The sequence below is a fragment of the Impatiens glandulifera genome, chromosome 1 (assembly GCF_907164915.1).
Source record: "Impatiens glandulifera chromosome 1, dImpGla2.1, whole genome shotgun sequence".
Lineage (NCBI taxonomy): Eukaryota > Viridiplantae > Streptophyta > Magnoliopsida > Ericales > Balsaminaceae > Impatiens > Impatiens glandulifera.
In genome coordinates this window covers 16,657,435-16,671,173 of record NC_061862.1, presented here as the reverse complement: position 1 = coordinate 16,671,173, position 13,739 = coordinate 16,657,435, and the positions used below count along the sequence as shown (strand labels likewise).

The 13,739-nt window shown below is 32.6% G+C and overlaps 2 protein-coding genes across 2 annotated transcripts; both read left to right on the top strand.

Moving 5' to 3' along the window:
• Window positions 1–1,640: 1,640 nt before the first annotated feature.
• Window positions 1,641–3,589, top strand: LOC124921026 (metal transporter Nramp2-like). The gene is made up of 4 exons (XM_047461625.1): window positions 1,641–2,207; window positions 2,293–2,429; window positions 2,509–3,167; window positions 3,244–3,589. The coding sequence occupies exons 1-4, from the start codon at window positions 1,663–1,665 to the stop codon at window positions 3,457–3,459; spliced, it is 1,557 nt and encodes a 518-aa protein (XP_047317581.1). The 5' UTR covers window positions 1,641–1,662; the 3' UTR covers window positions 3,460–3,589.
• Window positions 3,590–11,119: 7,530 nt separating this feature from the next.
• LOC124920388 (U-box domain-containing protein 2) lies at window positions 11,120–13,379 on the top strand. Its single transcript, XM_047460870.1, has 4 exons — window positions 11,120–11,487; window positions 11,585–11,683; window positions 11,752–13,098; window positions 13,184–13,379. Exons 1-4 carry the CDS (start codon window positions 11,206–11,208, stop codon window positions 13,250–13,252), a joined length of 1,797 nt encoding a protein of 598 aa, XP_047316826.1. The 5' UTR covers window positions 11,120–11,205; the 3' UTR covers window positions 13,253–13,379.
• Window positions 13,380–13,739: the final 360 nt, after the last annotated feature.

Sequence of the window (13,739 nt, the reverse complement as noted above, 5' to 3'; positions counted from 1 at the left end):
TGTTATTCTCCATTTTTATCTATATTATAATATATTATATTATTGTTATAATATAATATAATATATTATAATAATATTTCATAGATATATTTAAAAATATTTTATAATATATTATATTATTCTAACACTATAATACATTTCAAAAACATTCATTTTTAAACTAATAGTCATGTAAATTAAATTAGATTTTATTTAAAATAATTTTATATAAATTATAATTTAAAATTAAAAGAAAAATTAACATATATATATATATTATTAAATATTAATATATTTAATATTTACAAAAATAACTAATATAAATATATATGATTAATTTTTTACCGGTTTACCGGTTAAACCACTAGAAAAATAGTTCAATCGAAAATCGAACCGTTTAACTGGTAAAAAATCGGTTAATCGTAACCGTTAAAACCGGTTAACCAATAAACCGGTAAAATGAAACCGATAAATTATCGATTCAGTGAGTTATTAATTTTCTGGTTTTTTTTTTGCACAGCTTAAATATATTTATAAATTATCTTTGATATAACTTATACTTTATATTAAATAAGATTTATATTATTAAAAATTTATAATTAATAATAAATTATAGCAATCAAATATTTAACCATATTAACAACAATTAAATTATATTTATAGCATATAGTTTACTTAATCTGTAAGCACTTTATGTCATATTTGATATTTCCCATCTAAATTAAATTTAATGTATATTCAAAAAAATATATTTTTGAATTTATATTTATAGCATATAAATGTATATTTAGATAATATCATTTTATAAATTGAATTTTATTATTTAAATATTCAAAATTTCATTTAAATAAAAACAAATGGGTCACGGGAAAAATAAGAACGGGTTCATTAATTGATTGCTGTGATCCCATAACACTGAGTCACTGACACCAAATCCTTACTTTTTTTTTTTTTTTTTTAATATAATTATAATTAATTATCATTTTATCAATTTTTTATAAATTATATTATTTAATTTATTAATCAAAATATAAGATAATCTTTTATTTCTTTAAAACAAATTTATTATCAATATAGATTAATATCTTTAAATACTTTTAACAAAAACAAAATAAAATAAAATTCACCTTTTCAAAATTACAGCAATTAATCTTTTTTAAATAAATTCAAATTTAGAACAAATTCTTTGATCATTCCAGTAAAAAGAATTAAGAATATTTTTTTGATAAAATAAAATAAAATATATTAATATATAATAAAACCGATTAAATTATTTTTTATTATGAAATTGAACAAACACTTAATACCATATATTTTAAAAAAAAACAGTTAATTAATTATTTATGTAGGATAAACAAAACTGTAAAAGCATGCCCAAGAGCATGGCAGAACTGTTGTCATTTAGCAGCCGCACGAAAACCTTAACCCTCCACGTGTCCAACACGAGCTGGCACATGTTTTTTCTCCCTATCTCTATGACATGGCACTAAATCCTCCACGTTGGAGCTGATATGGCATCAAATCTTTACCTTCCCGTTACAACGTGTTAATTCCCATATTTTCCCTTAATTATATTCCAAACCAAACAGCACCTTATCCTCCCCGAAAAAAAATCTATAAATGAAAGGATTGTCCTTCTACCAACTCTACAAGTCTCACGGCTAAGATTTCTTAAAAAAAAACATGACTTTATACTCGGAATACCAGCATTTACTCACCGGCCGATCGCCGGAAAACGCTGATCAAGATTCGCTAGACGAGAGAGCATTTGATTCGTCTGAACAGATCAATATCATTGGCACATCTGACGAAGAAGACGACGATGGTATCAAAACACCGCCATTTTCGTGGAGAAAGTTATGGCTTTTTACAGGACCTGGTTTCTTAATGAGTATAGCTTTTCTTGATCCCGGAAACCTAGAAGGAGATCTTCAGTCAGGTGCAATTGCTGGTTATTCTCTTTTATGGTTACTATTATGGGCTACAGCAATGGGTCTTCTTGTTCAGCTTCTCTCCGCCAGACTAGGTGTCGCCACCGGCCGGCACTTGGCGGAGCTTTGCCGTGAGGAATATCCAAGATGGGCGAGGTTAACTTTGTGGATTATGGCTGAATTTGCTTTGATTGGGTCTGATATTCAAGAAGTAATTGGAAGTGCAATTGCTATTAAAATCTTGAGTAATGGAATGATTCCTCTTTGGGCTGGCGTTGTTATTACAGCATCTGATTGGTAAATTAAATCAAACCCACAATTTTATCAGTCTTGATTTTGAAAAAAGAATCCCCTTTTTATGTTTTGTTCACTGTTTCTTCAGTTTCATCTTCTTGCTGTTGGAGAATTATGGTGTTAGAAAGCTAGAAGCTGTTTTTGCTGTTCTAATAGGAACAATGGGAGTAACATTCGCATGGATGTTTGGCGAAACAAAACCAGATGGGAAAGAACTTCTTCTAGGTATATATAATAAATCATTCAATTGAAACAATTACAAACCCTTTATCTGTAGATTGTTAATTTGATTTTTCTTGAATAGGAATTTTGATACCAAAACTGAGTTCAAAGACAATTCATCAAGCTGTGGGTGTAGTGGGTTGTATTATAATGCCACACAATGTGTTCTTACATTCTGCCCTGGTACAATCAAGAAACATCGATAATCAAAGAGTTGGTCGTGTGAAAGAAGCCATTAGATATTACTCCATAGAATCAACAGCTGCACTTTCAATTTCATTCATAATCAATCTACTAGTCACCACTGTTTTCGCCAAAGCATTTTACGGGACAGAAGAAGCAAACAACATTGGTTTAGTAAACGCGGGTCAGCTTCTTGAAAAGAAGTATGGAGGAGGAAAACATCTTCTTCCAATTCTTTACATTTGGGGTATTGGGTTATTAGCAGCTGGTCAGAGTAGCACCATAACAGGAACTTACGCAGGTCAATTCATAATGGGTGGATTTCTGAATCTAAGATTGAAGAAATGGTTAAGGGCATTGATAACCAGAAGTTTTGCTATCATACCAACAATGATTGTTGCTTTAATATTTGATTCTTCTGAAGATACATTGGATGTTCTAAATGAATGGCTTAATGTTCTTCAATCAATTCAAATCCCTTTTGCTCTTCTTCCTCTACTCTGGTTGGTATCTAAAGAGGAGGTCATGGGTGTTTTCAGAATTGGTCCTTTCTTACAGGTTTCAATCTTATAATTATCAATTTTAAAATTGTTTTTTTTTTATGAAACCAACCATATTTTTTGTTCATTGACAGTTGATCTCGTGGCTAGTGACTGGATTGGTGGTTGCTATAAATGGCTATCTTTTGGTGGATTTTATCATGTCTGAAGTGAGTGGTTGGTTATTTGGATCTGTTATAGGGGTATTTACAAGTGCTTATCTTGGTTTTATAGTATATCTAATACTGAGGGAGATGAGTTGTTTTAGATTCTTAGGAACAAGGAGAAATACTTCTAGTACTATTATATAATAATGTTGTATTATTATAAGTTTATGCGCTTGTATCATGTTTTTTTGCTCAGTCTGATGTTCATTTGTTTCACAATGAAACAGACTCATACCGAATGAATGAATGTAAAATCTGAAACAGTTTTGTTTTTCAAATAATTCTAGATTATATTCTCTGGACAATAAACTCTTCGTTATTTAAATTTCTTTGAAAGTTGAGAACAAGATAGTGAAATTGAAAGTTTATTTTAAAATGTTTCACAATTTTAAATGATTAAGATAACTTATATATATATATATAATGATGCTTAATTTTGAAAATGTCCGGATTGCCGGGTCGAGAGCTGTGATTAATTTGGATATATATGTGAGAGTAAATGGATACTTGGGTCGGATTGTGGGTTGACCCGCCCATAAACTTAAAACGGTTAAAAATAAAATTAAAAATACTATAGGTATGGTTCAAACTCGCAACCTAACAAAACAAGTACAACTCTTTAACCAACTAGGCTAATAACATTTTATATTTTAAATTCAACACCAAATTTGATGAACGCGGAACGTTGTAACAATATAAGTTCAACTTTTTAACTAACTAATATATATATATATATATATATATATATATATATATATATATATATATATAATGATGCTTAATTTTGAAAGTGTCTGGATTGCCGGATCGAGAGTTGTAGTTAATTTGGATATATATGTGAGAGTAAAATGGATACTTGGGTCAGATTTTGGGTTGACCCGCTCATAAACTTAAAACGGTTAAAAATAAAATTAAAAATACTATAGATACGGTTCGAACTCGCAACCTAACAAAAATAAGTACAAATCTTTAAGCAACTAGGCTAATAAGATTTTATATTTAAAATTCAACACCAAATTTGATGAACGCGGACCGTTATAACAATATAAGTTCAACTTTTTAACTAACTAATATATATATATATATATATATATATATATATATATATATATATATATATATATATATATATATATATATATATATATATATATATATATATATAATGATGCTTAATTTTGAAAGTGTCCGGATTGCCGAATCGAGAGCAGTGGTTAATTTGGATATATATGTGAGAGTAAATGGATATTTGGGTCGAATTGTGGGTTGACCCGCCCATAAACTTAAAACGGTTAAAAATAAAATTAAAAATGTTATAGGTATGGTTTTACTCGCAATCTAACAAAACAAATACCACTCTTTAACCAACTAGCTAATAATATTTTATATTTTAACGTTGTAACAATATAGCCTAGTTTATTTGAGAATAGTATAATATGAGTTTATTTTAGAAAATAAAAAATGATAAATATTCTGTTGTGATTTTATAGAATTTCACTTGGATCCTTGTTATCAAATTGAATTTGACTACGTGTCCTGATTTTTTTTTCCAAATTATCTGAGTGGTATTTTAATTATTATTGCCCTTCAACTTTTAAAAAAATCACCTATACCTATAGTACTCATGTTAATCAAGCTTCAGATATTATTTTATATATATTATATTAAATCATTATTTTATATATATTATATTAAATCATTATTTTTTATATATAATTATTAAATTGTTTATATATATAATATTATATATATTATTTATTATTAATATTTATATTTATATAATTATTAAATCTCTTTTAAATATATATATATATATATTATTTATTTTATCTATATCTATATTTATATATATATATATTATTTATTATTTATTATTAATATTTTATATTTATATAATTATTAAATCTCTTCTAAATATATATAATATAAAAATTAATGATTAAATAATATATATATATATATATAATATAATAAGTTTGATGAATCCTCTCTCTCGCCGCCGTCGCCGCCGCCGGTCGTTCCACCCCAAACAATTTCCTAGCTTCCATGTTCCATACCTACAACCTAACTAACTTGAACATACCCCAACTACAACCTCTACACCAAATCCTAAATCAACCGTCCACCATAATCCTAACCCTAAATCAATCGTCCACCATAATCCTAATTCGGTTGTCCACCCTAATCCTGACCCTAAGCCGGCTACACACCCTAATCCTAATTAAGCTATCCACCCCAATCCTAACCCTAACCTTAACTTTAACCCACACCCCAACATTGAAACCCTCAGAAAATCTTCATCCCCCTCCGTTGGTTCCCAAGTGAGAGGATTTCTCTTATTTGGAGATTCTTAAAGGATCTTCAATTGGACGATGGCGTCATTCCATTAGATTTGGTGACAAAATCATTGAGCTAGAAGAAAGTAATAACGACAAAATATCTATCATATGTACCGGGAAGGGTTCACGCTGCCCTCGAAGCATTCGCCTAAGCCTTACTAATGCAAGACTTTTGACGAAGTGGTCCAAAAAAGTAAAAACCTCAATATCGCTTCCACAAAATGGGAAGATTCGTAGATAAAAACAGACACATCAGTATGGGTCGGCTCGAATAGACAATGCCACTTTTGCGGAATCAAGCGTGATGGTGACAACACATTTCAGATCATCATTCCTCTCGATGTAGAGGGCTCATTTCACAACATAATTATAGAAAGTATAAAACAATATGTTTTCAGTCGTAAAGATTTTGTTCTAGAGAAGTATAAGTTTTCCAACGTCTCCCTCGAGTCAAGCCATGTGGCTCTCTACGAACCCTAGAACAGGGTTAACCTCACTATAGAAGATCTTCAATCTTAGGCTGTAGAGGTCCTTCCGATTGAGGGATCTTTGCGACTCATTTCACTTATTCACATTTGCTAGCAATAGTGATATAGTTAAGGTTGCTAGCATAATCTGGGATTTCTATTGTCCGACCCCCAAAAAATTGAAATCCTCCTGGATTCATTTTGTCGGTCTACCAGTCTATTTATGGAATTCTGAAACAATCACAAAGATCAATAACTCTTGCGGTGGCTTGCTGGAAATCGATACAACAACATTGGCTAAAACCAACCTACAATAGGCCAGAATAAAGGTCGACAACTCATGACAATTGATTCCTGCTCGGATTAAGATAGAGGCCTTATCTTTGATCTCCCGGTTTGGTCAGAATCATCTCCAACAGTCAATTATGGATAGAGGTCTAGCGCCGCCAAGGTCCAGCAAGCATGGTAGAACAGAGAAAATCCACTAATGAATCACGCAAACGCGACCCACAATAAAATTTCTATCCCAAACATCCTCCCGAGCCAAATTATCCCCCAACACCTAATTAGTCAACCACCACCGATAAAATCTGAAACTAAAACATCACAAACACAAACCACTTCCCACACACCCTTTATCCCCACATTTAACAAATTCAACTCTCTACCTTCTCTTGATATAACAAACGCACAACCACATCTTTCACCACAACCTATTTATATGGCTCAATCTATTCTCGACCTAAATCCCAATCAATATAAAATCCCCGCAATTTCCTACATGAGAAGACGTAAGCATAACAAATCATCCAACATACACCTTAACACAATTCCAAACTCACCGGCACGTCAGCCCCCATCAGTCAACATTAACCCTACCATCATCCAACCCCACCCATTCCAATCATACCCTCATCCATAATTTCTACCACAAAATTTCCCTCACTTTTTTCCATTCTCACAAACTCACCCCTTGAACCCCTTTATCGCAAACTATTTATCCAACCTCAAAACCATCCAACTACATTTCTCCCTCAAAACCATCCAACTACATTTCTTCCTCAAAACTACTCAACTATATTTCCCCCTCAACTATATTTCCAACCTAAATGCATTTCCCCTCATTTTTTACCACAATACCCCCTTCAGTATTGAATACCCCTAAAGTAACTTGTCCAGTGCGGACGACAACACCCGATGTTAACAATTCACAGAAAAGTACTGACAACGAATTCGAAGGAGACTTTGAAGATATGATGAGTTTCGCAAATACAATTCACATTGAAGACATAGATAGTGGATCGAAGGCTTCAAATACCCTAAAACAAACGTGTAAGGAATGAATTTACATATTTGATTACGATAAGAAAATTATGATCCCTGTAGAGGCAACTAACACGATCATTACCGCCCAAGCATCATCTGAAATGATGATTCCGGAATCTCAATCAACCTAATTATTTATGTTAAAGCAAAATAATATCATGGAATGTGAGGGGTTTGAATAATCCCAGAAAAAGAAGTTCTGATTTCTTTTTCATTAACTCTTGTAATTGCGAAATTATTGCTCTCCAAGAAACAATGGTCTCGAATATCAAGGAAAACCTCCTTACCGGCTTAACTAGAAGGAAAAATTTTAAATGGGAAAATCTAAATGCTAATGGACATTCGGGAGAAATCCTTATTCTTTGGAACACAGATCTCTTTCAAGCAGAAAAAACGATTTTTGGGGAATTTTCAATATTCATCAAGTTCAAATGCATCACCAAAGGGAGTATCTGGGCATTCAGTGTTGTTTATGGCCATGTCGACTATAATAAGAAAACTACTTTTATCTAGGAGCTATATGATTTACAAAATAAATGGCCTATACCTTGGTGTTTTGTAGCAATTTCAACCTAGTTAGGGCTCCAAGCGATTGAAAAAACTCAAGTAGTTTCACAATAAAGATGGACTTATTCAACACATTTATCGATGAATAGTTTCTAATTGATCATATTCTTGAGGGTGTCAAATTTACTAAGAAAAGTGATAGCAACAATGGAAGTATGTCTCACATCGATAGATTTCTTTACAACTCGGAATGGGAGAACCTTTATCATCCGACAAGCTAATATGCAAGAACAAGACAAACCCCTTTTCCTAAACTGCAGCCAAACCTCTCAGCCTAAACCACCTTTTAGATTTGAAAACGCTTTCTCTCGGATCATAATTTTGTGTCGGAAGTGGGGAAGTAGTGGGTGGATCACTCACCGGTTGAGGGGAGACCATCATCTATCCTTTCTTTTAAACTTAAAAATCTTAAAAATTTCATTAAAGAATGGAGACAAGTTAACTTTGAATCTCTTCGTTCTAACATTACTAACGTTTCTCAAGAGGTTGATATCATTGACAGGTTGGAAGAAGAACCAGATCTGACTGAAACGGAAACCTCTAAAAGATGCACCCTAATGGAAAAACTTGACTTTCTTTATAAATGGGAAGAAGATAATGCAAGACAAAAATCACAGTGTAAATGGCTTAAGGAGGGGGATTTTAATAGCAGGTTTTTACACAACTTTGTAAACTATCAAAGAAAATATAACCAGATATTTATCCTTAAGGTGAACGGGATTGAGATTGTCGAGACAAACTCCATTTGGGATTCCATTTTCTCTTTCTATGAGAATCTTCTCACAGAGCCAATTTGCGAGAGACCGATTTTGGGAGGAAACGACTTTAAAAAAATAGCGAGCAACAAAAGTCCTCTATCGAACAGGATTTTACAATTGAAGAGATTTGGAAAGCTATTACAAGTTGTGATGGAGATAAATCACCTGGCCCGGATGGATACACAATCGCTTTTATTAAAGAGTCTTGGGAATTTATTAAGGAGGACTATTTGAGCTCGTTCAAGCACTTTCATGCTACGGCTTCCTTTGAGAAATGTTGGAATTCTAGTTTTATTGTCCTTGTTAGGAAGATTCAAAGGACCAAAGAATTCAAGCACTTTAGACCTATTAGCCTTGTGCCGAACTTCTATAAAATATTGACGAAAACTTTAGCTAATAGACTCAAAGTTCTTTTGCTAGAACTCATTTCTCCTAACTAGATGGTGTTCGTACAAGATAGAAAGAGATCATTGACGCTTCTCTCATCGCAAATGAGTGCATTGACTCTATTACTAAAAGAAAGAGGACGGGTTGCCTTTGTAAACTTGATATCGAAAAAGCTTTTTTGATCATGTGAGTTAAGATTTTCTCTTTTCTCTCCTCAAAAAGATGGGTTTTGGAGTAAAATAGAGGAGGTGAATCGAAACTTGTGTTACTAAACCTAAGTTCTCAATTCTTATAAACGGCACAATTTTTCAAGAGTTCGAGAGAACTTAGACAAGGAGATCCTTTATCACCTCTCTTTTTCACGGTGATTATGGAATGTTTGTCAAAACTATTCGAGAGAGCCATCAATACTAGTCTTTTCACGTGAATTAATATAGAAACAATAAGAAGACCCAACTACATATCTCACTTACTTTTTGCTGATGACACTCCTTGTCTTACTAAACCTACAACAGAAAACATTCATTCTCTTCAGAAGATTCTTATTCTTTTTGAGGCATGCTTGGGGTTGAAGATTAATAGAGAAAAGTTTGAACTTTTTTCATCGATAATGTTAATGACACCCAGTCATTGACCAAAATTCGGGGGTTCAAAATTGGTTCTCTCCCATCAAAGTATCTCGGCTTTCCTCTCAGCGCCAAATTTAGTTGTAAAAATATTTGGAATCCTATCATCGAGAAAATGGGAAATAGGTTGGCACTTTGGAAGAGCAAACTTCTCTCTAAAGGCGTTAGGTTGGTCTTCATTAAGAACTCCCTTGCCACAATCTCAATATTCACTATGTCACTCTTTCATATTCCTACATCGGTAGCTAGTAGAATTGACACAATCATTAGGAATTTCCTCTAGGTAACTCTAGGAGAGGAGATAGGAAACGACGGCTCAAGGAAATTTGTCTGGTAATCAAGAAACAAGTGTTGGAAAAGACGGAACATTCTACCTGCGAGAAATCGAGATGAATCGTCAGAATTATGGGGAAAATGGAGGTGGACAACTTTTTAGTATTTGTGATGAACATCTTCTAAATATTAAATTTTGTTTGTAATTTTTAAATAATGTTTGTTATCTTTAAATTATTTGATGATATTTATATTTGTTATTTTAAAATAATGTCGTGATTATATATGTGTAGTTTGTCAAATATATATTATATTATGTTTAAGATATTATTTAGTGGTAATAAAATGTAATTTTAATTAATAAAATTTAATTTTCGAGTTCGAACTCGAGCTCGAGTAACTCGAATTGTCATTGAGCCGAGTTCGAGTATAAATTTTGATGCTCGATCGAGTTCGATATTCGACTAGACTCGATTACATTTCTACGAGGGCATGGCATAGAGAGATTAATTTGATAGAATTTTGTCCTAATTAAAATTTTTAAATAGTATTTATAATTAAAAATAAACAAATTCAACTTTATTAAAAAGTATTCTATATTATTTTTTATACATAGATTATTCGAAATTTTTGTTATTTATTCTTCGTTGTTCATTAATTATATGCTGACTATTTGTTATTCTCTAATTTGTTACTAAATTTTAGTTTTTGAAATTGAAATTAGGGTTATTTACCTAACTTAACCAATTTGAAACATTTTGAACAAAACTCCATTGTGTATAATTTTAAATGGAGAGGTTGAAAAGAATGCCTAATTGACTCAATAAAAAAAACCCAGTAAAGAATAGTAGTTCTATATAATAATAATAATAATAAATAAATTGATTTAATAAATCATAAGTTTTTTTAATTTTTAAATATAAATTTACTTTTTTTTTTAAATTATAAAAATAAAATTATTTATTAAATTGTAAAATTTTGTTTATATTTAAAATAATAAAAATTGAACTAAAATATAAAACCCAGGGAGCGGAATGTATAGGAATCCAGTCGGTAATTGCAGAGGTATTGCAAAGAACAAGCGAATCGAAGACTAGGGTTTCCCATGATTTAGGTTTAAATTGAGAATTTTCTTGAGGCAGATCTGATGATGGAGATATCAATATTGGAAATGCTTCTTAAGAATATCTCTTCCTTCATTCTTTTATCATCCCGTGATGATTTGAGTTGTGAACCAGCTCGTAGATACTATAAAAGGATTGAGGAGATACTGAACCTTTTGAAGTCCTCCATTGATGCTATTGTCGATTCAAACATAAATCTTGAAGACCCAATACTCGATGAGGCATGTGTAGAAGTGGGTCAATCTGTTCTTGAGCTAAGAGAATTAATGATGAACTGGAACCCACTGATGAGTAAAGCTTACTTTGTATGTATCATGATTTCACTTGAATGATGTTGATTTGAAATTTTAACCCATTGTTCTTGTTCTTGTTCTTATTCTTGCATTGATGATGGATCTCCAGGTTCTGCAAATTGAAGAGTTGATTTCCAAGACTCAGACTAGTTGTCTTTACATTTTCAATCTGCTAAAATCTTCTCATCTCCAAGCATCGTTTCTTGAGGTACTCTATTACAATTCTACTTCAAGAGATTATTTGAAAAAGAAAACTTATTAGATAAAAGGTTGCAGATTTCAGCACAGAAAGTTAAGCAAATAGAAGGGATACAAACATTTTCTGTAATCACTAAAGCAATTGGAAGAAAACCAACCTCGGAAATCCTGGCTGAAATTTGTGATGATTTGAGCTTGAATTCAAACCAGGAGATCTTGATTGAAGCTATTGCTCTTGACAAATTGAAAGAACAAGTAGAGTGTACTGATGAAATCGAGTTCATTAATCAATTGATCTTGCTTGTTACACAAATTCATGAACGTTTCATCGAGATGAAACAAGAACAGAGTTCAATACCATCTGATTTCTGCTGCCCTCTTTCGCTTGATCTGATGATTGATCCTGTTATAGTGGCTTCAGGTCAAACCTATGAACGGAGTTATTTCCAAAGATGGATCGATCTAGGGCTTGAAGTTTGTCCCAAGACGAGGCAGGCTCTGTCAAACACGAGGCTAATTCCTAATTACAACGTTAAGGCATTAATCGCAAACTGGTGCGAAATAAACAACGTAAAGCTAGATCAAGATCACTTGAAGTCTTTGAACTCGAATCTCTCCGGAGTTGAAGTGCAAATTAAGAACCATATAGAGAATTTGCAAAGCAATTCAATTGAGATCCAACGAGAAGCAACATACGAAATCAGGTTACTCGCCAAACAAACTGATAATCAGATCATCATTGCGAATTGCGGGGCAATCGAATTACTAGTTAAACTACTCATATCCACCGATCTCAATGTTCAAGAACATGCAGTCACAGCACTTTTAAACCTATCAATCAACAACGAAAACAAAACCGCGATCGCCAATGCAGACGCGATCGAGCCTCTGATACACGTTCTTGACACTGGTAATCACGAGGCGAAGGGGAATTCAGCTGCGACTCTGTTTAGTCTTTCGGTGATTGATGAAAACAAAGATAGGATCGGTAGATCGAGGGCGATAACATCGCTGGTATCACTATTGAGAAATGGGACTCTTCGTGGGAGAAGAGATGCGGCGACCGCTCTTTTCAATTTATCGACTTTTCATGAGAACAAGGGCAGGATTGTTAAAGCGGGGGCAGTTAAGTATCTTATGGAATTGATGGAGCCTGGTGCAGGAATGGTGGATAAGGCGGTGGCTGTGTTGTCGAATCTGAGTACGATTCAGGAAGGAAGAGCTGCGATTTGTATGGAAGGAGGGATTCCATATCTTGTGGAGGTTGTGGAATTGGGATCGGGAAGAGGAAAAGAGCATGCGGCTGCAGCTCTTTTGTGTCTTTGTGTTAATAGCAGTAGGTTTTGTAATATGGTTTTACAGGAAGGAGCTGTGCCGCCATTGGTCGCATTGTCAAACTCGGGCACTCCTCGAGCGAAGAAAAAGGTTATCTATCTATTCTCAATTCTGATTATGATTATGTTATGGATTTTTAGGGTTCATAAATGGATGGTGATTTGATTTGTTGCAGGCTCAGGCACTTCTCAGCTACTTCAGGGATCAAATGCATGGCGGCCGAGGAGGACTCGAGAGGAGATGATATATGACGTCGAGGAGATGACGTGACGTAATCTAATGCCACGTTATTCTGGTTAGTTCCGGTTAATTCGATCTTATCAGTACAGACATAAGGCAACGCCACTCGCACAAAGAAAAAAAAAAATCAACAAATAAGGATGGATGGTGATATTCACTTTTGTGTATACAGATGTGCCTATAATTTTAGGATACAAGGAAACCATTATTCCTTCCCATAAAGAATGTTATTATTACCCAACCAAGAAACTGTATAAAACTGTATTTGTATAAAAAGTAAAATAAGTAAATAAGTATTTTTAACTTCTAAGCTTGTTTTGATGTTGATTATTAGAAGATTTATAAAATTTTGTTGGTAAAAAAATTAAGTTATTTGAATTTTTAATTTGTATTATTAGTATAATATTGTTTTAAGGAAGAAATATTTCAATTAATGAAATAGTAATTTAATAATAAAAAATGTATATATACAAATAAATGGTTAAATTTTA

Excerpts from the sequence above, each read along its gene's own strand:
- LOC124920388 (XM_047460870.1), top strand. The coding sequence starts at position 11,206 with ATGATGGAGATATCAATATTGGAAATGCTTCTTAAGAATATCTCTTCC. Across the intron at positions 11,488-11,584 it reads TGATGAGTAAAGCTTACTTT|GTTCTGCAAATTGAAGAGTT; the intron begins GTATGTATCATG and ends ATGGATCTCCAG. Across the intron at positions 13,099-13,183 it reads CTCCTCGAGCGAAGAAAAAG|GCTCAGGCACTTCTCAGCTA; the intron begins GTTATCTATCTA and ends GATTTGTTGCAG.
- LOC124921026 (XM_047461625.1), top strand. The coding sequence starts at position 1,663 with ATGACTTTATACTCGGAATACCAGCATTTACTCACCGGCCGATCGCCG. Across the intron at positions 2,430-2,508 it reads TGGGAAAGAACTTCTTCTAG|GAATTTTGATACCAAAACTG; the intron begins GTATATATAATA and ends TTTCTTGAATAG. Across the intron at positions 3,168-3,243 it reads GAATTGGTCCTTTCTTACAG|TTGATCTCGTGGCTAGTGAC; the intron begins GTTTCAATCTTA and ends GTTCATTGACAG.